The sequence below is a fragment of the Rana temporaria genome, chromosome 7 (assembly GCF_905171775.1).
Source record: "Rana temporaria chromosome 7, aRanTem1.1, whole genome shotgun sequence".
Lineage (NCBI taxonomy): Eukaryota > Metazoa > Chordata > Amphibia > Anura > Ranidae > Rana > Rana temporaria.
The window spans coordinates 146536680-146562014 of NC_053495.1; the positions used below are offsets into that span (position 1 = coordinate 146536680).

Below are 25335 nucleotides of genomic sequence, written 5' to 3' on the forward strand. Positions count from 1 at the left end.
ACAGAACGACGACTCGTACGACCAAAGATTGTGCCCATCAACATTTTATTTCTTTTTCCAGATATTTTTATAAATTTTTTAGTTTTTAGTCCTTAGATATATATATATATATATATATATATATATATATATATATATATATATATATATATATATATATATATATATATAGAGATAGATAGATAGATAGATAGATAGATAGATAGATAGATAGATAGATAGATAGATAGATAGATACAGAGAGAGAGATTAAAGGGCTCATGAGGTCTCCATGTGGCAAACCCCCATTTTATTTTTATTAAAAAAACAATTACAAAATTCAAATTAAAGGGCCCAGAGGTCCCCAGGGCCCTGAATGGCAAACCAAGCCCCCCCTTTTTCATGTTTAAATAAATGTTTAGTTATTTATTTCTGAAAACTACTTTTTTAAGTTTTTAATTTTTAATTTTGATTATTAATTTGTAAAGGGCCCCCCTCCGCTTTGTAAATTTGATTTCAGACGGCAGCCCCCCCCTTTTTTCTGATCCAGGTGCCTACCAATGCCGCCAATCCCGTAACGTGCTGCAGAGACAGTTTCAATGCGGGGCCAGGGGGGCAGCTTAAGGGGGTCCCGTCAGGTAGGCTGTACAGGGCCACATGATTTTGCTCAGCGGCCCTGGTGAGATCCAATGAGGATTTAATTTAGATGTGTTTTTAGTAATCCAAATTAAGTGAATATACAGGAAAAGGATAGTGTGCTCATCAGTTGGGGACACATGCGGTCAGTAGCACAATTGTTGGCCATCCAAAAGAAATTTTTTAGTGGCGAACACAAAGGTGAGGTCATCCAGTGGATACTTGTTTGGCTTCCATGTTTAAAAAGACAAAAAAAGGTACACAGATTTTGCTTAATCTTTGGCAATGCCTACAATCCTGTGTCCTGCTTAGAGGGTTGTTAAAAACCAACAATAGTCCCATAATTTATTGTAACAATTATTCATATTCCTCTTTCAGGACTTCAATATTTTTCTATAATGTTTGAAACACCTTTTCTTCATTCTTGTAGGGCGACAGGAAGCAGCAAGCCAGGAGGCAAATGAAGGACAACCCCCGCGGGATCAGGATGAGGCTGCAACCACATCTGGTAAAGTATCATCTAAATTTGGTTAGCTAGATGTAGGCCTGCGTAATTGTACTAAATGGTTTTGTCCCCCATTTCACGGGCAGGTGGTGGCTTGGACAGGCAGACGACACAGATGGTTATCAGTGAAATATGGGCATGCAGAGAGGAAGTTGAGGAGATCCATCTTGCCAACCGGGAAATAAAAAATCGGACCAGGAGGGTTGAAAATAAACTTAAAAATTTGTTGGACATTTTGGGGAGAGTGTAAATGATTTTTGGAGTTAGGATGGTCAAAAAAAAGTACAAAGTGATTTGTTTATTTTTGATAATCCCAAAAGAAAAAAATATATATATATAAAGTGATTGTTGTGAATCAAAAAAACCAAAAAAAATATATAAAAGAGATTTTTATCTTGTTATGAATCAAAAAAAAACAAAAAAATATATAAAAGAGATTTTTATCTTGTTATGAATCAAAAAAAAACAAAAAAATATATAAAGAGATTTTTATCTTGTTGTGAATCAAAAAAAAAAAAAAATATATAAAGTGATTGTTGTGAATCAAAAAAACCAAAAAAAATATATAAAGAGATTTTTATCTTGTTATGAATCAAAAAAAAACAAAAAAATATATAAAGAGATTTTTATCTTGTTGTGAATCAAAAAAAAAAAAAAAAAAAAATATAAAGTGATTGTTGTGAATCAAAAAAAACAAAAAAAATATATAAAGAGATTTTTATCTTGTTATGAATCAAAAAAAACCAAAAAAATATATAAAGAGATTTTTATCTTGTTGTGAATCAAAAAAAAAAAAAAAAAATATAAAGTGATTGTTGTGAATCAAAAAAACCAAAAAAAATATATAAAGAGATTTTTATCTTGTTATGAATCAAAAAAAAACAAAAAAATATATAAAGAGATTTGTATCTTGTTATGAATCAAAAAAAACCAAAAAAATATATAAAGAGATTTTTATCTTGTTGTGAATCAAAAAAAACCAAAAAAATATATAAAGAGATTTTTATCTTGTTATGAATCAAAAAAAAACAAAAAAATATATAAAGAGATTTTTATCTTGTTGTGAATCAAAAAAAAAAAAAAAATATATAAAGTGATTGTTGTGAATCAAAAAAACCAAAAAAAATATATAAAGAGATTTTTATCTTGTTGTGAATCAAAAAAAAAAAAAAAAAAAAAATATAAAGTGATTGTTGTGAATCAAAAAAAATATATAAAGAGATTTTGATATCTTCAAAAATTTGTTTAAAAAATGTACAAATCACAAATTGGTAAGAAGATTGTTAAAATAAATAAAATAATCGTAAAAAATAAAGTGTGTGGTGTTTTGATTAAAGAACCTGTAACTTTACATGTGTTTACTTTGTGTGTTACCTGGGAAATGGTTGTGAGTTGGCAAGGAAAATACACTTGACACTACATGTAGTACATTATGTAAAATGATGAGGCAACTTCAAAAAACACAAGCGACCAAATTTAAATTTTTGGGTACACTGATTTATAATGTGATAAAACAAAGCTAAGCCAAATTGGCTTGTGAGGGAATGGCCCCCCTACCCATAAAATACTCCATATATTGGTCACGGACTGCACGGCCACTTTGGGGGGGCAAGCCAGTACGGGCAGGTTCCAGGCCCGGCAAGATTTGCTCGGGATTGTTAAGTCCAGCCTCAGGCCCAACCATGGCCATATAGTTTGTGGAATTTCGTCTCAAAAAATTATGTAAAATGCAGCATGCAAATACGATATAGTTCCATTTGTACTCCGCCATATGGATCGAGGTTAGGAACAGGCGGAACCGGCTGGCCATTATCCCGAAGGCATTCTCCACCACCCTCCGGGCTCTGGCCAGCCGGTAATTAAAAACACTCCTCTCTGGGGTGAGGGTGCGCTGGGGGAATGGCCTCATTAGATGGGGTCCCAGGCCAAAAGCTTCATCAGCCAAGAAGACGAAGGGGAGTCCTTCCACGTTGTCCGCATCCGGTGGCAATGCAAGATCTTCGTCTTGGAGTCGTTCCCCGAACTCAGTCTGCCTGAAAGCTCCCCCATCCGACATCCGGCCGTTCTTGCCCACATCAACGTACAGAAATTCGTACTGTGCTGACACCACCCCCATCAGCACAATACTGTTGAACCCCTTATAATTGTAGAACTCAGAACCAGAACGGGGTGGAGGCACGATGCGGACGTGCTTTCCGTCGATGGCTCCCCCGCAGTTGGGGAAGTTCCAACGCGTCTCAAACTCCGCTGCCACAGTCTGCCATTCCTGTGGCGTGGACGGAAGCTGTGTAATAGAAAAATAAAATATTTTAAAAATATTTGGAACATAACATTGCAAGCACGTTAGACAAAGACATCATAATTATTCTAACTTTTAAATTAAAAGAGCTTTTTACAACTAAAATATAATGCACAATTAGCACTTACATCACCCCCTCTGATGGATCAATGATCAAATTTGGGAGATAAAAAAAAAAAAAAAAAAAAAAACAATTATTCCTAAACTCCCAAACTCATCTAGCCCTCTCCAAAATGACTATTAAAGTCTAGGTTCACCAATATTTGTTCAACTTTTTCTGGGTGAACCTACACTTTAATACACATTTTGGAGAGGGCTAGATGAGTTTGGGAGTTCCTTTTTTTTTTTCCACCATGAAACTCCCAAACTCATCTAGCCCTCTCCAAAATGACTATTAAAGTCTAGGTTCACCAATATTTGTTCAACTTTTTCTGGGTGAACCTACACTTTAATACACATTTTGGAGAGGGCTAGATGAGTTTGGGAGTTCCTTTTTTTTTTTCCACCATGAAACTCCCAAACTCATCTAGCCCTCTCCAAAATGACTATTAAAGTCTAGGTTCACCAATATTTGTTCAACTTTTTCTGGGTGAACCTACACTTTAATACACATTTTGGAGAGGGCTAGATGAGTTTGGGAGTTCCTTTTTTTTTTTCCCCCATGAAACTCCCAAACTCATCTAGCCCTCTCCAAAATGACTATTAAAGTCTAGGTTCACCAATATTTGTTCAACTTTTTCTGGGTGAACCTACACTTTAATACACATTTTGGAGAGGGCTAGATGAGTTTGGGAGTTCCTTTTTTTTTTTCCCCCATGAAACTCCCAAACTCATCTAGCCCTCTCCAAAATGACTATTAAAGTCTAGGTTCACCAATATTTGTTCAACTTTTTCTGGGTGAACCTACACTTTAATACACATTTTGGAGGTGGGGGGGGAACATTACAATAACACAATACATTGTAAAGTGACTAGGCTAGGTGTGTTAGGGCCCAGGATAGCATGCTGGGGAGGTAAGTGAAGGGAAATAGGCATGTGGGCCTTAAAAAGGGACATCAATAAGAGCTTAGAGCATGCATGGGGGCAAAGGGGACATTCACAGTACATTACAAGCATGGTAAGTAGGGAGGAAGGGAATAATTACAATACATTAGCATACATTAAAAACATTACATGTGATCTTAAAGGAGAAAACTTACCCTCATATAGTCATCCTGCAGAACCTGGATGATGGCAGAACAGGTATCTGGGATTATGAGGCCCAGAGCCTGGGGGGAGATGCCCGTCGAGAACTTTAAGTCCTGCAAGCTTCTCCCAGTTGCCAGATACCGTAAGGTGGCAACTAGCCTCTGTTCAGCGCTGATGGCTTCCCGCATAACAGTGTCCTGCCTGGTAATATAAGGCGACACCAAAGCCAACAGCTGCTGAAAGACAGGATCAGACATCCTCAGAAAATTCCTGTAATCTACAGGATTATTTTCCTGGATCTCCCGCAGCAGAGGCATATGACAGAATTGGTTCCTACGGAGCAACCAATTCTTGGTCCATGAACTCCTCCTCACCCTGTTCATGGCTGGGTCTAGGTCTAAAGCAACAAGACCTGAACCATACATTTGCATAGCACGAAGTCGCCTACGACGATCAGGTGCCTGCAACATGGCTAGAAACGACCGTGTAATCAGACCGCACAATCAGACCGCACTGAAGAACAGCAAGTGCTAGGAAGAACGCACTGAAAATCTTAAACGAGCGCACAGAACCGCAATGTAAAACAATACGACCTGACCGCACGTCCCGATAAACAAGCTACGATCCCACAAGCACAAACTGAACGGCAGAAAACGATATGAAAGCACGACGAATGAAAAACGCGAATCGTCACTCACCAAACTTTTACTAACACGCGGAAACACGATATCAGCAAAAGCAGCCCCAAGGGTGGCGCCAAAGAATTCAAACCTCCCATTTATAGTGCCGTCGTACGTGGTGAGCGTCACCACGCTGGAGAACGAGTAAATTGTTGTCTATTACGTGTGTACGCACAGCAAGCCCGTCGAGCCTCGGAACAAGTCCAACAAGGAACTCGACGAGGAACTCGATGTGTTTCGCCCGTCGAGTTTCTCGGTCGTGTGTACGAGGCCTTAGTCTGAAGAATTGGGCACCCTTAGGCAGACATAAAACTAGGTAATATCAAAAAGTTTCAATACTAGTTTTGTAACACGCCAACAGATGGCAGCACAAGGCTGCACGCACAGTCACAGGGAGCATCAACCTTTACAAGTGAGTGTGACAAAATACATCATATTGTGTACGTTGGGAGCTGTGCAACTGGTGCTAATCTGAGCATGTGTGTTACCACTTCTGCTATTTCATCATGACTTCTGCTATTTCATCATGGACAGCAAGTTAGAACAAAGAGAAAACGTGAAAATCTGCGTGAAACTGGGCAAATCTGCCACAGAGATGTTTGACATGATTCCGCAAGTTTACCGCAATGCTGCAATGAGTTGAAAATCCAACACAAAGGACACTGTTTTGACACCATTTGCGGAGATCCAGCTTGAATAGCAGAAGGTTCTTGACACACTTCAAAAAGAGCACTTCCAGGACACATTCCAGAAGTTGCAGCACTGTAATGCTGTACAAGGGGACTATTTTGAAGGTAGTAGTGTGTAAACGTAGATAAATAAAGTACGTTCTTGTAAACAGAGCTAGTCTCAAAACTTTGGATATCACCTCATATGGTGAATCCCCGTGATTGAAAGAAATTAAATCCAATTGTAGCACCCTCTATTGTGTGCTAGATGTTAATGTAGGTTTGTTCATGTAGATTTGTTAGTGTAGGTACATTTCTTTAGCTCAGGGCTAAGTGAGTCAGGCTGTGTGACTCATCCTGACAGCTCCTCTGGTTCCTCCCTCTGGGCTAGAAGGTTGTAGAAACTTCTAGAGCTAGTGTTTGGAGGTTAGGAGGGGCTGTTTGGAATATTTATGAGGGCCTCAGCCAATCCCCAGTAAAATGGCTGGTAGGGGACAGGCCACCTCATAAACAGGCATGAGTCCTGCCAGCAGGGGCAGTCAGGAAGATGGAGATTTAGTGATGTGGAGACTGTCAGGGGCCCTCTGGGGTACCCCCTAGTCTGGGGGATGACCGTGGGCTGAGGCTCGAGTGCTGGAAGGATCTTTCTACAACATACGGGAGGAAGCCCTTCCTGGAGACACGGGAGCAAGTGGAGGACAGTGTGAGTAGAGCAGCACTACTGGGGACTTACAATGGGTGAGACTGCCATACGTAGCCAGTTCTCCCTGAAGACTGTGTTGCGCCAAGTCTTCATCCCTTCCCTGGGAGAACTCCTGCAGAGTCAGCCAGGAGGGCTGGCGAGAAGGACAGTCTGGAGGACTGTGGAGGAAAGTTAGCCTTAAGGGCTAGTCAAAGGGGCAACTGCAGCCAGGTGGGTTGGCATTGCCTGAAGAGGTGGTGCCAGGATCCGTAGCCACAGGAATAAAAGTGCAAGCTGTTTCACAGTTTTTTTGCTACACTACAAGGTGCCTCAGGTTCCTGCCTGTAATGGGCTATCACCCAAACATTTGACTGAGAGTTTGTCATATCCAAAGGCTTCAGCTGGGGTCTACAAGTAAGTGTGTTCTGGAGAAAGAAGTTGGAGCTTTATATAGGCTATATAGAGATTGTATATAGGAAGAATGTCACTGAAGTTGTTGCTAAAGTTTTGCTAAAGTCAAGGGGGCATCCCCTAACCTCCCATCCCTATCCAAGTTTTTAACCCTCAATAAATGACAAAAACAAAGTCACGGACTGTTCATTGTCTCTGTGAAAATTTGGTGTGCCTGGCTGCACAAGAGTGGGGTATCCAGTTCATTTGCCGCCCTTAAGGGGGTGCACTACACAATCAATAAAGGAGGTTGGCCAGGACAGTCAAACTGGGTGGGTGGTAAATTATGCTAGACGTCCTCCAGCCATAAAATGAGGCAGGCTTTATTTGACTAGTTGTGGCTTCATATGCACATTGTGAGAAGCTCACAATGTACATTAAAGACAGAGTAAGCAATATATGTACAAGAAAGGAGCCTGTACAATTATACATAATGAAAGTTAAGGCAGGATTTTAGCTTTAGGGGCTTCCAAACCATATTAACTACTCATACCCAGGTTATGTGACCCGGTATTTATTCCTCTTCGTTTTTGCAAACTTGCAAATCATTGTTCGTTCCCTCCTCTCTGAGCCCCTTTCTCTTCCCTGAACGGACCAAGGCCTATATATGTAATGTGTATTTCTTATTGTTTGGGAGAACTCTAAGACAAGAAAGTCAACCATTGTACTACACCTCAAATATGTTGTTACACCTCTGATGGGTCTTAGCACATAGAAACCATTTATTTCCCATGTGCATTGAAAGCCATATTCATGATCCTACATTTTCAGAATTTGGATTGTTGCATGTTAAATTAAATATTCTATGTTCTCCCAATATTCATCCATCAACAGTTCTTTTTGTGCTTTCAGTTAATGTTCAACATTTTCCCTTTATTCTACAGGAGAGGTTTCACCCAATCACTAAATGAACCTGGCTGTCAGGGTATGAAACTAATTTGTTGCCATGCCATGGCATGATAGTTTATATTGCAAAAAGCGGTTACTATGAATTGTCAAATATTTTCCTAGGTGTGAAGTGAAGAACATTACAGATGTCAGCGAAAAGATATGAAGCTGAGTAACTGCAAAGAGAAAGCTGTACAAAGGCACAAACCTGGTGCTTGGAAATCATTTTTTCATTACATGGAAGTTGATTGTGTAAGAAAGTATTGCCCACTGTTTAAATGGGAAAAAAATTTAAGAAGTGAAATCAGCAGTATCACTTTACAACATATGGTCCAGCAAATCAAATTACAAAGCTTTCCACATCTCATTAACTGCAACGAGCACAGTGAGTTTGTTTAACAAGTCCCATCTTTTTCATGAGCGTGATAAGCAATGACTTTATGAAAGCATCCTCAAAGGAGCATCCTCATGCTGAGATTAAAAACAAATCAAAAAAGGATTAGGTCATTTGGTCAAGCCTGGTTATATTTAATAAATTTTATTTCTGCTCAAAGATCATGCTTCACCTATCACATCGTCTCAATTGAGCGTCTTGACAAATGGCCGACATAGCTAATATCACTTTTTTAATAGGCTATCGTTCGGGAATTAAAATAATTTAGAGGATGCATAAATATAAATATTGTCATATATACAGTACATATGTGGTGTATGTGTGTCAATGTGAAAGTGAGTTACTTTGTTTTTTTGGTTTATTGTCTTTGATGTTTGGTGGGTTGGAGCACGCATTCTTCATTTGCAACGTATCCAAATGTTGATGATAATAAACTATAATAATTGCATGTAACCCTGGCATGTGTCTCTGCTTCTATGCATGTGGCTTCTTTCCATATGAGTTCTCAAGGCAGATGTAAACTGTAACTATATGGCATTTAGCTAAAGTGTGTTGTAAACAATTGGTCATTTTGTTTTTCTGTGAATTCTGCATATGACATCTCTAGATTGAGCCGGGTTTGTGGAGGGAGAGTTTAGCGTATGGTGCACTCTGTCTATTTCAGTCCTCCTTCACTTACCTCATCCTTCGATTTTTGATTTTAAATGTCCTTATTTCTTCTGCGAAATCCTCACTTCCTATTCTTCTGTCTGTAACTACACACAGTTACATAGTTACATAGTTAGTCAGGTTGAAAAAAGACACAAGTCCATTCAGTTCAACCACAAAAAAATAAGCAAACAAAATAAAAAACACAATACAATCCCATACACCCAACTCCATACCCACAGTTGATCCAGAGGAAGGCAATTTGCTACAGCATGGGAAAAAATTCCTTCCTGATCCCCCGAGAGGCAATCGGATTTACCCTGGATCAACTTTACCTACAAATCTTAGTACTTAGTTATATTATGGACCCTGACTATGGAGAAACTGAGTGCCATGATCCTATTGAGCTTTCTTCAGTGGTATGTACAGGTGGAAGTATCCACAATTCTTCCACAGGTAATTTGGAGGGGCCATATTGGGTACCCTCCATAGCTGAGCGTATAACCTTATGCATGCTAGGAGAAAGATTAGTATCTCCCCAGTCAGGCCTCTGCAGAGTCCCTTTGGTCATGGGTCTTGCACCTGAGTATATCTCACCTGTAGGTGAAAAGAATAGGGATGGAACAAATACTTGGTTTCATGTTTTTTTGTTGCATTTTAGTGTGGCTGATTTCCTGTATTCTCTTTGTAGCCACTTCCTGCCTACCTCTTCCATGGTGGCTGGGTGACATTTATCTTCCTGATGATGATAAAAGTGGGTCATGTCTGTATGATGTGTGTTTAAATGGGACACTTGTGATCCCCATGATGACATAATAACAATCCAAAAGTACAATTAAAAGAAAAAGACAGAGCATTGTCACCCTATAACAAGAAGCGCCTGAACTAGGACCTCCATGGCAAGATCACCAGATGGACCATCTAGGCTCTGAAGAAAGGGGTGCGCCCCAGAAACGCGTCAGCCATTCTGCCGTTGGGGTATCATCTGATCCTCATTATCATCGGGTCTTGCTGGCAGGTGCCAAGAGACCAGTCTGAATGCTAGATAAGCATTTATTCAAGCTCCTTTTGTGAGTAAGACTATTGCTTTTATTATATTTTAATAAAACCATTTTATGTGGTTATGCACTAGGTCGGTGCACCCTCTTTTTTTCTTTTTTTTCTTTAGCCGCATGAACACCAATTGTTCTGAGGAGGGCTGCAAGACTCTAGACCTTGCCTTAAGATTGGACTACACTACCCGTGTTTAGCGAAAACACCAGAGCGCAGGAGAATTTTGTTTTATGGTAACAGATTTAAAACAGACTATTACTCTAATCATACCACATAACACGTTTAGCTTATAGTACAAAATAGGAATTGTTGCCCATTGTAATCAATTTTTTTTTTAATTTCCATATAATAAAAGGTGAGACTTGATTAATTAAAAGGCAATTCTCAAATGTCTTTCTGTCAACATTAGTTGCTAATGTTTAAGCACAGTTAAGTACACTAGCTTGGTTTTCTCACAGAAGCTATGTCTACCAAAAGCAGCTGCAGTACACAGGCCACTGAATAAAATTCCATGACCCTCAAGCTAAAAGCTACAATGAAGCTTATGCCAAACAGTCCAATGTCAACACACTTCAAGGCAACCATGCCATGCTAATGAGATGCCAGCACAGCCTTAAGCCCGCTTCTTTATTGTTTGACGTGGACATTTATGGAATAATGGCCCCAAGTTCTCCACTAAGTAGGGGTTTGTGCTTTATCTGGTTAGAGAATAAAAAGTTATTTCTCAAATTACATAACTCTCAGAATTTTATAAAACTGCCAGTTACTAAGACTACATTTTATTTTAAACTTTATAATTAAGTAATGACCCATATTTAAATTTTGAATTAATATTACATTTGTAAACACTCCTTAAAAAAAATGCAAATATATTTGTTAGTCTGGTACAAAAAAAATAGCACATTTTGCAAAGTGATTAAGAAACCACATTGCTTAGGGTTGCATGCTGTCATTCAAAAAGTGTTAGTGTCAATTTTTATTCAATCTTTTTGACTATGTCTATGTAGTTTTTTTCACTTTGTAGGAACTTCCGATATGATTCAGTGCCAGGACTCTTGTCATAGCCTAAGCCAAAGAGAGTGGAAACAGCTGAATGAGCACTATTCATTAAGTGCTTCAGAGCAGGTATGATCTTTCAATTTCATAACTTCTCTTGTTTAAGTGATGAGGCTTAAATGGATTTAGTTCCTTTATTAAACTTGGCGTTAAATAAATGCAGCATGAAACATACCATCAATGACTTCTTACTTCAACAAAGGTCAAGTGTGCTTTCATTAGTATTTTTTTTTTCCACAATTTATATGGTTTGGACATCCAATCTTGTGTTGTCCTTATTAAAGTAGCACAATACTTATGCTCAATAGTAATGATTAGTAGTGCTATTGTAGCACTGGTGCCTAAGGATCTGATGAATTTGATGGGTCCTTCTAGCCTTCCTACTGGAAATTTGCCTTGTAGCGGCACCCAAACTTTCACTAACCCAACAAAAGTGACTGTCAGATAGGTTTCAACTCCATCAATCACCTTTTTTAATTGGTTCAATTGTTTAGGGCGAAGAGAGTTGGGGGTACAGGATACGCGGAAAAAAATTCCCTCTGCTCAGTAGTATCTTGTAGTGTCTCTAACCTCTGCCACAAGCTAATATAGATTAGGTTCACCAGGTGGACATCAAAGCGTTAAGAATCTTCAGACTCTCTCATGGGCTAGTTCTGGACATTTAGGCTGAGACCAGCAATTACTCTGATTTGTACTTTTCTTTAGCTTCACCTCCCTTTATCCCTTTTACACATGAACTGGGCCTCTCTGGAGCTATACTCTCCCCAGGCAAAAATCCTTGAAGGCAAGAACCTCTGGACTTTAATCATCCATAGGCAGCAGGCCTGGGAGTCATGAATGGACACTTTACAAGCACATATTTTCTCCAGGCAAAAGCCTTCTAGGAGGTCCCTCTAAATAAGTATTTCCCTTCTTCAGACTACATCACTGGCATAAACCCCTCTGTAATTGGCCTTGGAAGAATAAAATGTTCCCCAGTAGCAGGCAGATGCATGCAATGCTGTAATGCCATGTACACACGATAATTTTTCGGCATGAAAAAAAACGACGTTTTTCGGCATGTAGAAAAAACAAAGTTTTTCCAACTTCATCATTAAAACGACGTTGCTCACACACCATCGTCCATTAAAAATGCTCTAGCAAAGCGCGGTGATGTATAACACGTACGACGGCACTATAAAGGGGAAGTTCCATGCGGATGACGCCACCCTTGGGGCTGCTTTAGCTGATTCCGTGTCAGTAAAAGACGATTCGCGCTTTTCTGTCTGTTACAGCATGATGAATGTGCTTACTCCATTATGAACGGTAGTTTTACCAGAACTCCCGTCTCATAACTTGCTTCTGAGCATGCGCAGGTTTTTAACGTCGTTTTAGCCCACACACGATCATTTTTTACAACCCGAAGAAACGACATTGTTTAAAATGTCGTTTAAAAAATGCAGCATGTTCGAAAAAATAATTTGTCGTTTTTCAGAACCCGAAAAATTATGTGAAGCCCACACACGATAATTTTTTTCATGCCGAAAAATGATTGTGTGTACGTGGCATCAGGCTTAGGAAAACACAAGAGCTCAGATAACATAAACAAACAGACCAGACCAGACCAGTTCTGACATTTCTCTCCTACATGTAAAAATCATCATTTATTTGTTAGAAAATTACATAGAACCCCAAAACATTATATATGCTTTTTTAGCAAAGACCCTAGAGAATACAATGGCGGTCGTTGCAACTTTTTATTGCGCATGGTATTTGCACAGCAATTTTTCGAACGCATTTTTTTGGGAAATAAAACAGTTTTGTGCTTTTTAAAAAAAAAACATTAAAGTTAGCCCAATGTTTTTGCATAATATGAAAGATGAAGTTACGCCGAGTAAATAGATACCCAACATGTCACCCTTCAATATTGCACACGCTTGTGGAATGGCGCCAAACTTCGCTACTTAAAAATCCCCATAGGTGACGTTTTAAATGTTTTTACTGGTTACATGTTTTTAGTTACAGTCTGGGGCCAAAATGATTGCTCTCGCTCTAACGTTCGCAGCGATACCCCACATGTGTGGTTTGAACACCGTTTTCATATGTGGGCGGGACTTACGTACACATTCGCTTCTGTATACGAGCACGCAGGAACAGGGGCGCTTTAAATATTTATTTTTTATTTTTATTGTTCATTTTACTTTATTTATTTTAGTTTGACACGTTTTTCCCCAAAAATAAATGTTTTGATCACTTTTATTCCAATTACAAGGAATGGAAACATCCCTTGTAATAGGAATATAGCATGACAGGTCCTCTTTACAGTGAGATGTGGGGTCAATAAGACCCCACATCTCACCTCTAGGCTGGGAAGCCTGAAAAAAAACAAGAAAAAAAACGATCCTGGCTTCGATCGCAGCGGTGAGTCAGAAGAAGCATCGGAGGGCGAAGGGAGTGGGGATGTCCCTTTTTGCCTCCCGTAAGAACGATCAAGAGGCGGAACAGCCGCCATGATCGTTCTTATGGTGTAGAGAATCGCCGGCTGAAAAAAATGATATCTGAATGATGCCTGTAGCTGCAGGCATCATTTAGATATCCCTGCACAAAGTCAAGGACCTCATATGACGTGGGCGGGAAGTGGTTAAAACGCATTTTTTTCCCCAGAGTATTTTCTGGGTATTGCAGAGTATTGGCCGGGGTATTGCAAAGTATTGGTGCGGGGGTATTGCAGAGTATTGGTGCGGGGGTATTGCAAAGTATTGGTGCGGGGGTATTGCAGAGTATTGGTGTGGGGGTATTGCAGAGTATTGGTGCGGGGGTATTGCAGAGTATTGGTGCGGGGGTATTGCAGAGTATTGTGTGGGGGGTATTGCAGAGTATTGTGTGGGGGGTATTGCAGAGTATTGTGTGGGGGGTATTGCAGAGTATTGTGTGGGGGGTATTGCAGAGTATTGTGTGAGGGGTATTGCAGAGTATTGTGCGGGGGGTATTGCAGAGTATTGTGCGGGGGGTATTGCAGAGTATTGTGCGGGGGGTATTGCAGAGTATTGTGCGGGGGGTATTGCAGAGTATTGTGCGGGGGGTATTGCAGAGTATTGTGCGGGGGTACTGCAGAGTATTGCGCGGGGGGTATTGCAGAGTATTGTGCGGGGGTACTGCAGAGTATTGCGCAAGGGGTACTGCAGAGTATTGCGCAGGGGGTACTGCAGAGAATTTTTGCGCGGGGGGTACTGCAGAGTATTGCGCGGGGGTATTGCAGAGTATTGTGCGGGGGTATTGCAGAGTATTGTGCGGGGGTATTGCAGAGTATTGCGCGGGGGTATTGCAGAGTATTGCGCAAGGAGTACTGCAGAGTATTGCGCGGGGGTATTGCAGAGTATTGCGCGGGGGTATTGCAGAGTATTGCGCGGGGGTATTGCAGAGTATTGCGCGGGGGTATTGCAGTGTATTGCAGAGTATTGCGCGGGGGTATTGCAGAGTATTGCGTGGGGGTATTGCAGAGTATTGCGCGGGGGTATTGCAGAGTATTGCGCGGGGGTATTGCAGAGTATTGCGCGGGGGTTTTGCAGAGTATTGCGCGGGGGTTTTGCAGAGTATTGCGCGGGGGTTTTGCAGAGTATTGCGTGGGGGTTTTGCAGAGTATTGCGCGTGGGTTTTGCAGAGTATTGTGCGGGGGTTTTGCAGAGTATTGCGCGGGGGTTTTGCAGAGTATTGCGCGGGGGTTTTGCAGAGTATTGCGCAGGGGGTATTGCAGAGTAATTGCGCAGGGAAGGCAGAGCATTGCAGAGTATTGCGGTCTTTTACCATGTGATCGCGCCGTCATTGGACGGCGCGATCACATGGTAAAAGACCGCTGTTGTCAGTTACCGAGATCTGTGTAGCGCCGGGTCTCATAGACCCGGCGCGCACAGAATTTTCTGTGTGCGCGCCCGAGGCGGCGCGCATCACTGCTTCTGGTGGGCGCCGTTTCAGAACGGCGACCCCCAGTTAAGCAACCACCTTGCCGCCGTTTTTGGACGGCGGCTGGTGGTTAAGTGGATAATGACACACTTAAGTCATTTCAAGACCTACAAAATGAGTTTGATTTACCTAGACATCAATTCTACAGATACTTAGGGCTCAGACATGCTTTACAGGCCCAGGGTCGGACATCTGTTTTGCGACTATCCAGTCACAGGCTGATAACAGATGTTTTCCATGGTAAAGACAAAAAGGGCATGATATCTCATGTGTATTCCTCCCTTTTGTCGTCCATACAAAATTCAGAGACCTTACCATGTAGGAGAGGCTGGGCGGAGGACCTGGGGGACATTGACGGTGAGACATGGGAATCCTGTTTACAAGCGGGGCCTTTGACCTCAGTTTCACAATCGCATAGATTGTCTCACCTGTTTCTGTTGCACAGGGTCTACCGCACACCCATTCAGCTGTTCCGATGGGGCAGGAGGGACTCTTCTCTGTGTCCCAAACTTTGCGGGGAGGAAGGATCGCTTATTCACCTAATGTGGCGCTGTCCCAAGCTGCATCGGTTCTGGAGGAGTGTTACGGAGGTTGTTTCCTCGGTGTTCCAGGTTAGGGTCCCGCTGGACCCATTGATATGCATATTGGGTGCGGTGGATGAAGAGGTATATCCTCCTCCAGTTAATATCGCAGTGATCAGGCTTTTATATCTAGCAAGGAAACAGATAGCTAGATTTTGGTTGTCCCCGCATGTCCCGACTAAAAAACAGTGGATAGACCAAGTGAACCTCATTATTGTGAGGGAACATTATACATATCAGCACAGAAATGCGTCCAAGAAATTCAACTCCATTTGGCAGCCCTGGCTGGAGACGCCTGGATTAGCACCTCCGAGACTGATTATGACTCGGTTGTTGCAGATGTAGGTGACATTCTCCCCCCAGGACAAGAATCTGAGTGTATATAGTAATGTCTGTGATAATGAACATCATAATGTGGATACGAGAACGCACACCAAGGACAGGCAGTTGCTACAATTATTTGGGCAGAGTGTGGAACGTGGAATTCTGGGCATGGCCCTTTGGCCAAGTGTTTGGTTGTGTGGGAGGGTGAGGCGGTTCTCGCCTTCTCGACACTGTGTTAATTGTGCTATTGACAACAATGTTTTTTCTTCAGGTGCCACGGTTCTGGCACGGGTATGGTACTAATATCTGTGTGATGATGCTTTGTACAATGCTCTGAATGTTGATCTATATTCATGTACCTGACTTCATGTCTTATATTTTTTGGCACAATAAACTATTTTTCTGATTTAAAAAAAAGAATATGTAAATTAGCTAGATACGCCTATTCACGAACGTACGCCCGGCCGTCGCAGTACAGATACGCCGTTTACGTAAGGCTTTTTCCGGCGTAAAGTTACCCCTGCTATATGAGGCGTAGCCAATGTTAAGTATGGACGTCGGGCCAGCGTCAAATTTTGCATCGATTACGTTGTTTGCGTAAGTCGTTCGCGGGGTTAATTTGGAGCATGCGCACTGGGATACGTTCACGGACGGCGCATGCGCCGTTAGTAAAAAGCGTCATTTACGTGGGGTCACGATGATTTTACATAAAATACGCCCACATCTTACGCATTTGAATTAGGCGGGCTTACGCCGGCCAATTTACGCTACGCTGCCGCAACTTACAGAGCAAATGCTTTGTGAATAATGCACTTGCCTGTCAAAGTTGCAGAGGCGTAGCGTAAATAGGATATGCTACGCCCGCACAGAGTTACACGCTCCCTACCTGAATCTGGCCCATAGTGTGAAAAGTCACACTATATATACAGAAAAAAAATGCGCAAAAAAATTGCTTAATTGGTGATGAAAAATAACAGGTGAATAGAATAATCCAAAATTTATGAATAATTAAAGTTTTAAAAGGTGAAAAAAGGTTGTATACGAAGAATCAATAATGAATTAAAGTGCAAAAACACTATATACTAAAAACCAAAAATGTATTGATTCATTCATGCAGAAAAACACTCTACTAAAACCAAAATCAATTGATCGATTCAATTTTGAATGAAATCCCAACAAATTTTTAAACCATAATAAATGGGAGGTAAAGCAAAAATATATAATAGAACATGAACATAAAAAGTGAAGCTGAATTCAAATCAACCCAGGTGATCCTGTGGGCCCTTTCACATTATCTTTATCCACAATCTGCAATGGTGACGAGTCGAATGTTAGAACACCAGTCAGAAAGAAAGAGAACTATCAATGGGGTGACTTGTCGGGTAAATACCTAGCAAAAGTGTTTCAAAACAAATTTAAGGGTAATTTTATAGAAAGTATTCAAACAGGCAAAGGGAGTAAGGTACATACAACATCAGAAATTGCAAGAGTATTTCAAGAATACTATGGGAAGTTGTATTCGATATCGCAAGGGGACACCTCAGAAAAAACAAAAAGGAGAAGTGTTAATACAAAAAAAATTTTAAGTAACACATGTCTAAATAAAATACCAGATGACAAAATTAGTTTTTTAGAAGAACCTATAACGGAAATGGAAATCCGTAATAATTTAAAGGAGTTGCCAAAGGGGAAAAGCCCAGGCCCCGATGGGTTAACAATTGCATACTATCAAAAGTTCAGTGACATTCTGATCCCCAGGATGTGCTCCTATATAAATGGTATCGGCTTAAATTGGGATATTCGTCAAGAGGCTTTGGAGGCTGCAATTACAGTAATCCCTAAGATAGGTAAAGATCCCTCCTTATGTTCTAGTTTCAGACCCATTTCGCTATTAAATGCAGACGTAAAATTATTTGCCAAAATGTTAGCAGGGAGAATGAAAACAATCATGAAAGATTTAGTACATACTGACCAAGTAGGTTTTGTCCCCGGGAGGGAAGGTAGGGACAATAGCATCAGAACACTTCTGTTGACACAGATAATAAAAGATAGTAAATCCCCAGGTCTACTCCTGTCTATAGACGCCGAAAAGGCTTTCGACAGGGTAGACGGGATTTCTATTGAACACATTGGAGTTTATCGGGATCGGTCCAAAAATGATGGGGTGGATAAGCGCTCTGTATAAACACCCAACGGCAAGAGTTAAGGTGAACGGGACATTGTCAGGGACATTCGAAATGTTCAATGGGACTAGACAGGGGTGCCCCCTGTCCCCTATTTTATTTATTTTATCTTTGGAACCATTGCTGGCCGGGATTAGAAATAACCCCGACATCAGGGGGATTCAAACAAATGATGGTGAACATAAACTTGCAGCGTTCGCCGACGATATCTTATTATTTATAACGAATCCAACTATAACACTCCCGAATCTATTAAAAACCCTCAAATTGTATGGAGACATTTCTAATTTTAAAATCAATCCTCTAAAATCAGAAATCCTCAATATTAGCGTGAACGCACAGGACGTACGGAGATATAAGCAAGAGTTCCCATTTATTTGGAAAGATACCGAGATAAAATATTTGGGAGTCAATATTACATCATCCCCTGACCTAATTTACCTGCAGAATTACTTACCATTATTAAATGATATTAAAAAAGATTTAAAGAGAATTGCATTGAGACAAAGATCCCTACTAGGGAGAATAAATTGTTTTAAAATGTTTACTCTCCCTAAGATATTATATATAATGCAAATGTTACCAATCGCATTACCGGGTGTTTATTTTAAAATACTAAAACAATTACTAAATAGATTTATATGGCGGAACAAAAAAACGCGCATAAGTATGGAGGTGTTAATTAGAGATAAGAAACAAGGTGGCTTGGGGGTACCGGATATTTACACATATTATAGGGCTATTCACATGGCACGGGTGATTGATTGGGTCAGAGATAACAAAGAGAAAAGGTGGGTGAGAATAGAAAGTTGTTCAAATAAATCACGGTTAGGAAAAGAGATTTGGATACCGCCACATTTTAGACAAATAAATCTGCATATGCACAAAATCACATTGGCATCCATATCTATATGGGATAGGGCACACAAAAAACATAGATGGGGCTATAATTCCCCACTAATTCCTTTATTTGACACAAATTTTTTTGCACCAGGGAAAATGGACCTGTTTGGTAACTGGATTAAAAAACCAGATGCACAATTAAAAGACATATTAAAAGATGGCAAAATTCTTACCTACCAGGAACTAAGTAAAAAAAAAGAATTGTTTGAGTTGAACAGGTGGCGATATTTGCAGTTGACGCATTTTGTAGATTCCCTCCCCTCCCCCCTGAGGTCAGATAGACACTTGCTTCCTTTGGAGCGTCTGTGTCTAGCTCCAAAGGGAAGGGGCGCGATTTCCGCAATTTATAAAATATTGATGGGATTGAAAGACCCCGGTTTCCCTCCTTATATTAATAAATGGGAAGAGGAATTGGGAACGGGTAAAACCGAGACAGAGGTCAGGAAAATATTAGAAAGGACGCATACGACTTCATTTAATTGTGCATTGATCGAAATGAACTTTAAGTGTTTAGCACGATGGTATATAACCCCGGCCATAGCACACCGTTATCAAGACGACACCTCCAAATATTGCTGGAGGGGCTGTCTTGAAGTGGGAACTATGTCACATATATGGTGGACCTGCCCAAAAATTAAAACATACTGGAATAATGTATTATTGGTAATTGAGGAGATAACCGGAATTAAAATACTTCCTGATCCATGGGTCTGCTTGTTCCATGGGACAGAAATGTCAACTAACCAGTACATGAGAACTTTACTCCCTCACGTACTAGATGCAGCAAAGAGCTTGATTCCCAAACAATGGAAGGACCCTATGAGCCCGACAGAGAAGAGCTGGTTTTGCAGAATTAATGATATATATTATGCTGAACAGCTCAGGTACATGGGAGAGGAAGGAGAAGGCGGATTTAAACGGAAATGGCAGGACTGGGCTAATTTTAAACTTGCACCAAGGTATATAGATAGGATGATTGATATAGAGTAGTAAGGTTAATGGGCAAAGACAGATTTCCGGAGATAGGGGAGGGCGGGAAGGAGGGGAAAAGGGCTGGGGGTGGCTTGAGGGTGGGACGTGGGGTGGTTCGGCTAGGGGAAACCAATGTATCTATTTATGTATTTAAGCATTTTTTCCTTTTTCTCCTTTTGTATATTTACTGACATATGTTTAAGAAAAAAAAGGGGGAAAGAGGAAAAAAAAAAAAAAAAAAAAAAATTGGGAAGAAAATGAAATGGACAGATAAATAAATTTTCCAACCATGATGCGAACTAAGGAGACTGCGAACTGAACGCAAACTGATTGAATATCCTGATAGTTCTCTGGGGCGAAAAAAAAAAAAAAAAAAGAAAAAAAAAAAAAAAAAAAAAAGAACACCAGTCAGGAGAGTAAGAAAAAACAGCCAGGTGGCCTCTTACCAAATATGATGGACAAATTATAAGAGTCAAGCTCGCCTGATATCATTAACGGTCAGCTGTGGACTTCCACCCGGTCCACTTCCTAACCGACTAGTCAAACACCTCTGTGTAGTTTTTCCAGGATGGATAAGCCACTTACCGAATATCACGCTCGGTGTTCCATCAACAGAGTATGTAATGTTTAAAAAACAGAGAGAGGAACTTCATAGTGCGATAAAGTATTGGTGTTTTATACCCCAAAAATCTTCTCAAGCACAACGGAAAATTAAAAACATAAGACACACAGCTGCAAGCTTTCAGGCTGCCGGCTGGTGCGTGATGATGTCACAAGATTCTCTCCAAAGTCACACTGAAATGAACTGGAGGCGGTTATTAGGCACAATTTCTAGCTCTAAAACCGTCTCAGTGTGAGAGGGGTCTTACTTTACAAATCATTTAAATCAAATTCATTAGGTTGTTTTATATATTTGGATTTCTAGGTATTATGAGTGTAAAAGATGAGGATCCCATAAGCACATATGGGTAAGATAACATTCCAACATTATTTACTTTAATTAGATCAGAAGATACTGATCACATCTGATGGAAAGCCCAATAAACAGTTAATAAGGGTCCTCACTTGTCCCACTTTTTTCCCTCCCTCCCCACTTACCGGGTGGTCTGTTGTTACCATTACAAATTCTCACCCACCCAGAGGATTCAGCGTTGTCCCACTGAGATCCTCTGGTTCTCTTCCTGGTTCAGCCTCCTGATGATGTGGCGCTCAGTCTGCCCCCCTCCTTCTTTGTGAACGAAGCGCTTTGGCTACTGGCATATGTGACGTGCATATCCTAATGGGCAAAAGAAGGACGGTGAACATCATTCACCTATAAAGAGGTACAAAAAGAAAAAAACACAGCACTAATCAGTTAACGGAGAGGAGGAGGGGTGGATATGACGGAAATCCTTCATGAGGGTGAAGATCCACTTTAAGCTGGCTGTACATGGAGCAAATTGTGGTTGGTTCCTAAGGAACCAGCCAAAATTTACCCTTTAGGTGGCCCTATTACTTACCTCCTGCAAAAATAGATCTAAATTCCAACTGCATGACAACTTGTATGCTATAGCAGTGTATCATAAACAATTGTTTTTTTTCCCCAAAAATCAGCTTTTACCTTTTTATTGTATCTCAGTGCTGATGGTCTTAACACATGCTCCAGTGTCGACTGTACAGCATTGCTCTGGAGCAATTTTCTAATTGTGGCTGGCAACAGTGGGCCACGGTTGCACAATGAGTAGCTGTACTCTCAATTGGGGGCAAATGTGACAGGGTGATAACACTAAAGCAGAGCTGGGAGACAAGTGTCACCCCATAACAGGAAGTGCCTGAAAAGAAACCTACATGGCAGGATCACCAGATATTAAAAGCTGCAGATTTAAAAAGAAAAAAAAAACTTTTAAAAATACATTAACTATTAGCTGAGTTTTGAAATCATGCTTTGGAAGCTTCTTGGATAAAGCAAACAGCTTTACTTTTATACAGAAATAAATTACATGCCTTTTATCATAGAATAGTAAGAGAACAGCAAACAAGTGCATATAACACAATAAGGATGGTACTTCCTCAGATTACCTTACCATAGATAACACACTATAATACTGCAGTGCCACCTGCTGGATAGAAAGGTATAATGCATACACTATATAGTTCACAGTACTTTACATTACATGTTGTTGTTCTTCCAACACCCCTTCTCAACAGCATGTGTTTTGTCAAATTACATTCAGCTTCTTCTGGATGTAAGTATGATGTTCCTTCAACAAAGGTTTGTTGAGTGCATCAGCAGTCATCTCCTCTGACGGGCAGTATTGAATGTCAGTAACACCTTGCTCTTGATTGTCCCTCAGTAGGTGATACGTGATGTCGATGTGTTTGGTTATAGGATTGACCCTTTCTGATTGTGTAAGCTTTATACATTCCTGGTTGTCTTCAAAATGGAAATTGATTTTGACATGTCCATCCCAATGTCCACAAAAAGTTGACAAATCTATATTGCTTCTTGACAAACACGTGCCGCTGCAATGTACTCTGCTTCAGTAGAAGATTGAGCGACAGTTGTTTGCTTTTGACTAGACTAACTTATGGTTCCTTCCCCATACTGGAAGATTAATCCACTTGTGGATTTGCAGTCTGTGCAGTCCCTGGCCCAATCAGCATAACATATCCGACAAGTGTTGGATTTGGTGTTGCTGGTTACCCTACCTTCATCTGAATTGTTCATCTTCTTCTCTCTCTATTTGGACTCCCAGATAGAAGCTAATGCTCCCAAGTTCTTTGATTTCAAAATATTGTTTCAGATCTGATTGTATTCCCCTTCTTGTTCAAAACAGATGATATTGTCATCAACATAGATAAGGATGTATATCCATCTGTCTTCTTGATTCCTGGAGTCTAGACAGGGGTCTGCTTTACTTCTTGCGAATTCCTCTGTGTACTTAGTTCACTTTCTCATTCCACATCCTTGCAGATTGATTAAGACCGTAGATGCTCTTCTGAAGTTTACACACAAGGTTGTCTCCTTGCTCAAACCCTGATGGTTGCGCCATGTAGAGGTCTTCTTAAATGTCTCCATATAGGAAAGTAGTTTTAAGGTCTAAGTGTTTGACTTGCATGCTCCTCCCGGCTGCAACCCTAATACGCGCTCTGATAATGGGGTGTTTTAGTATGGGAACAAAAGTTTCATTGTAGTCTTCACCAAATTTCTGGGAGTAATCCTTGGCAACTAGTCTGGCTTTATATTTGTGGATAGTCCCTTCTGTGTCTGACTTTACTTTACTTTGAAAGTCCACTTACTTCCTATAGTTTTGCGATTAGGGAGCTCCGTGAGAGTCCAGGTTTTATTTTCTTGAAGTGACTTTAATTCTTCTTCTGCTACTTTTTTCCATTTATTGGCCTCACATTTTGGTAGTGCTGAGCAAAAACAATTACCACTGACAAGGGTGCTTACAATGATCAGCTTATGCGATTAAGTTTGCATGTGTTGCGCTATATAAGTTTTCATTCATTCATTCATTCATTCATTTATGTAAAACTGGAGTTTGGCCTCAGTTTGTTAGTTTCTAATCTAGATATGCTAGTGTAGCACTCCCCTCCCTCATTTAAAAAATGCCGCTGTCCAAATGTGTCCCGTGTGCTCGTTCATCCAGAGGGGAGGCACTCTAATACAGGAGGTATGTTACTAGGGTTGCCACCTATCCCGGATTCACCCGGACAATTTGGGTTTTGAATCACGTGTCCGAGTTTCAGTCCACCTAAAACTCAGACACATTATTCAGATCTAATCTCATCGGGATTCTCCCCTATAACAACCACCCCCTCTGCACCTTCGGCCACTCACACCCACCAGCTCTCTCCCTTCCTCTGTACCTTTGGCCGCTCACTGCCCCCAGCTGTCCCCTCCACTGGCAACTTCAGTTTAAACTGTACCCCCCTGCACTGTTTCCATTTTCACTTGGCTACTCCCCGAACCTCTTCTGCTTCTCATCCATCTATGCTGTGGTCCACCTTCACTGTAACACAACCTAACTGCCTTTCATTCCCATTACATGCTGCTCAATCTTTCACCCCTACTAGCAATGCACATCTCACTTCAGAACTGCCACTCTCTCATCCATTCAGCCTCTTCCTTCCCCTCACCACCGACTCTGGTCTTCCCCTGATCATTGCCTCCTTGTTCACCTCCATCCCATCTCTCACCTTATAAAGAAAGCTCCTTCTCTCTGCAAGTCTCATTCCATTCCTTTCCTCCCTCCCCATCCTTGTTTGAATTCCCCCCAACTCCACCAACCTACCACCTATCTTTGCTGCATCCCCTCTTTACATTCCCCCCACCTTCCTTTCCTAGGTCACCTCTCCCCCCTTGCAGCCCCTCCTATTTATACTACCCACAACCCCCCCATGCCCCCCTCCCCCTCCACCCTGCCACATTATTGCTCTCCTTGGCACACTCAAAGGTGTCTCAGGTCTTTTACTAATCCTATAGTGTAAACTACAAAAAAATTGCTGTGCGCCGCTAAAGTGTTCGGGTATGGCTTGAAGAAAAGGTGGCAACCCTATGGCCTCGTACACACGACCGGACATGTCTGCTGAAACTGGTCCGCTGACCAGTTTCAGCAGACATGTTCGGTCGTCTGTACGGCCGACCGGACAAATGTCCGGCGGATCAGACAAATGTCCGGCGGATCGGACAGGTTTCCAGCGGACAAATGTTTCTTAGCATGCTAAGAAACATGTCCGCTGGAACCATGTCCGTTGGACATGTTCGGTCGTCTGTACAGACTCACCGTACATGTCCGATCGGCCGCCAACCCTCACATGCGTCGAAGTGATTCGACGCATGCGTGGAAGCATTGACCTTTCAGGGTCGCGCACGTCGCCGCGTCATCATCGCGGCGACGGCACGGCCACGTCGCGACATGTCACCGCGTTTGTTTTCCGCAGGGATTTTGGTCTGATGGTGTGTACAGCCATCAGACCAAAATCCGGCAGCGGACATGTCCGATGAAAATGGTCCGCGGACCGTTTTCATCGGACAAATCCGCTGGTGTGTACGGGGCCTATGTGTTACTAGCCAGATCACCAAGTGAAAACAGAGGGAACACAGCCTAAAAAAATAAAACAATTTCTGCTACCACAACTAATGATTGGTACGTTGCAATATATTACATTTTTGCAATATCGCTTTGTAATTTTGTAATATCACAATATCGCTTTAAGGTTTATTGTTGCTGGGGTGATAAGACATATTTTGTTGAAATGAGTAATGCAGTAATAGACTAATCTATTACATTCTTCAACAAAATGAAGCTTCCTGCTTTGAGG

At 41.1% G+C, this 25335-nt stretch overlaps 1 protein-coding gene and 1 long non-coding RNA gene across 2 annotated transcripts; one reads left to right on the top strand and one right to left on the bottom strand.

The window, feature by feature from the left end:
- Positions 1-516: 516 nt before the first annotated feature.
- Positions 517-1447, top strand: LOC120944850. Its single transcript, XR_005750507.1, has 2 exons — positions 517-1123; positions 1207-1447. It is a non-coding gene; the product is annotated as an uncharacterized LOC120944850 (long non-coding RNA).
- A 1148-nt stretch (positions 1448-2595) lies between these two features.
- Positions 2596-5077, bottom strand: LOC120946219 (putative nuclease HARBI1). The gene is made up of 3 exons (XM_040361042.1): positions 4982-5077; positions 4619-4843; positions 2596-3404 (listed from the first exon to the last, which is right to left on the bottom strand). The coding sequence occupies exons 1-3, from the start codon at positions 5075-5077 to the stop codon at positions 2640-2642; spliced, it is 1086 nt and encodes a 361-aa protein (XP_040216976.1). The 3' UTR covers positions 2596-2639.
- Between the last annotated feature and the right edge of the window lie 20258 nt (positions 5078-25335).

Excerpts from the sequence above, each read along its gene's own strand:
- LOC120946219 (XM_040361042.1), bottom strand. The coding sequence starts at position 5,077 with ATGTTGCAGGCACCTGATCGTCGTAGGCGACTTCGTGCTATGCAAATG. Across the intron at positions 4,844-4,981 it reads TAGACCCAGCCATGAACAGG|CAGCTGTTGGCTTTGGTGTC; the intron begins GTGAGGAGGAGT and ends CCTGTCTTTCAG. Across the intron at positions 3,405-4,618 it reads TGCAGGATGACTATATGAGG|CTTCCGTCCACGCCACAGGA; the intron begins GTAAGTTTTCTC and ends TCTATTACACAG.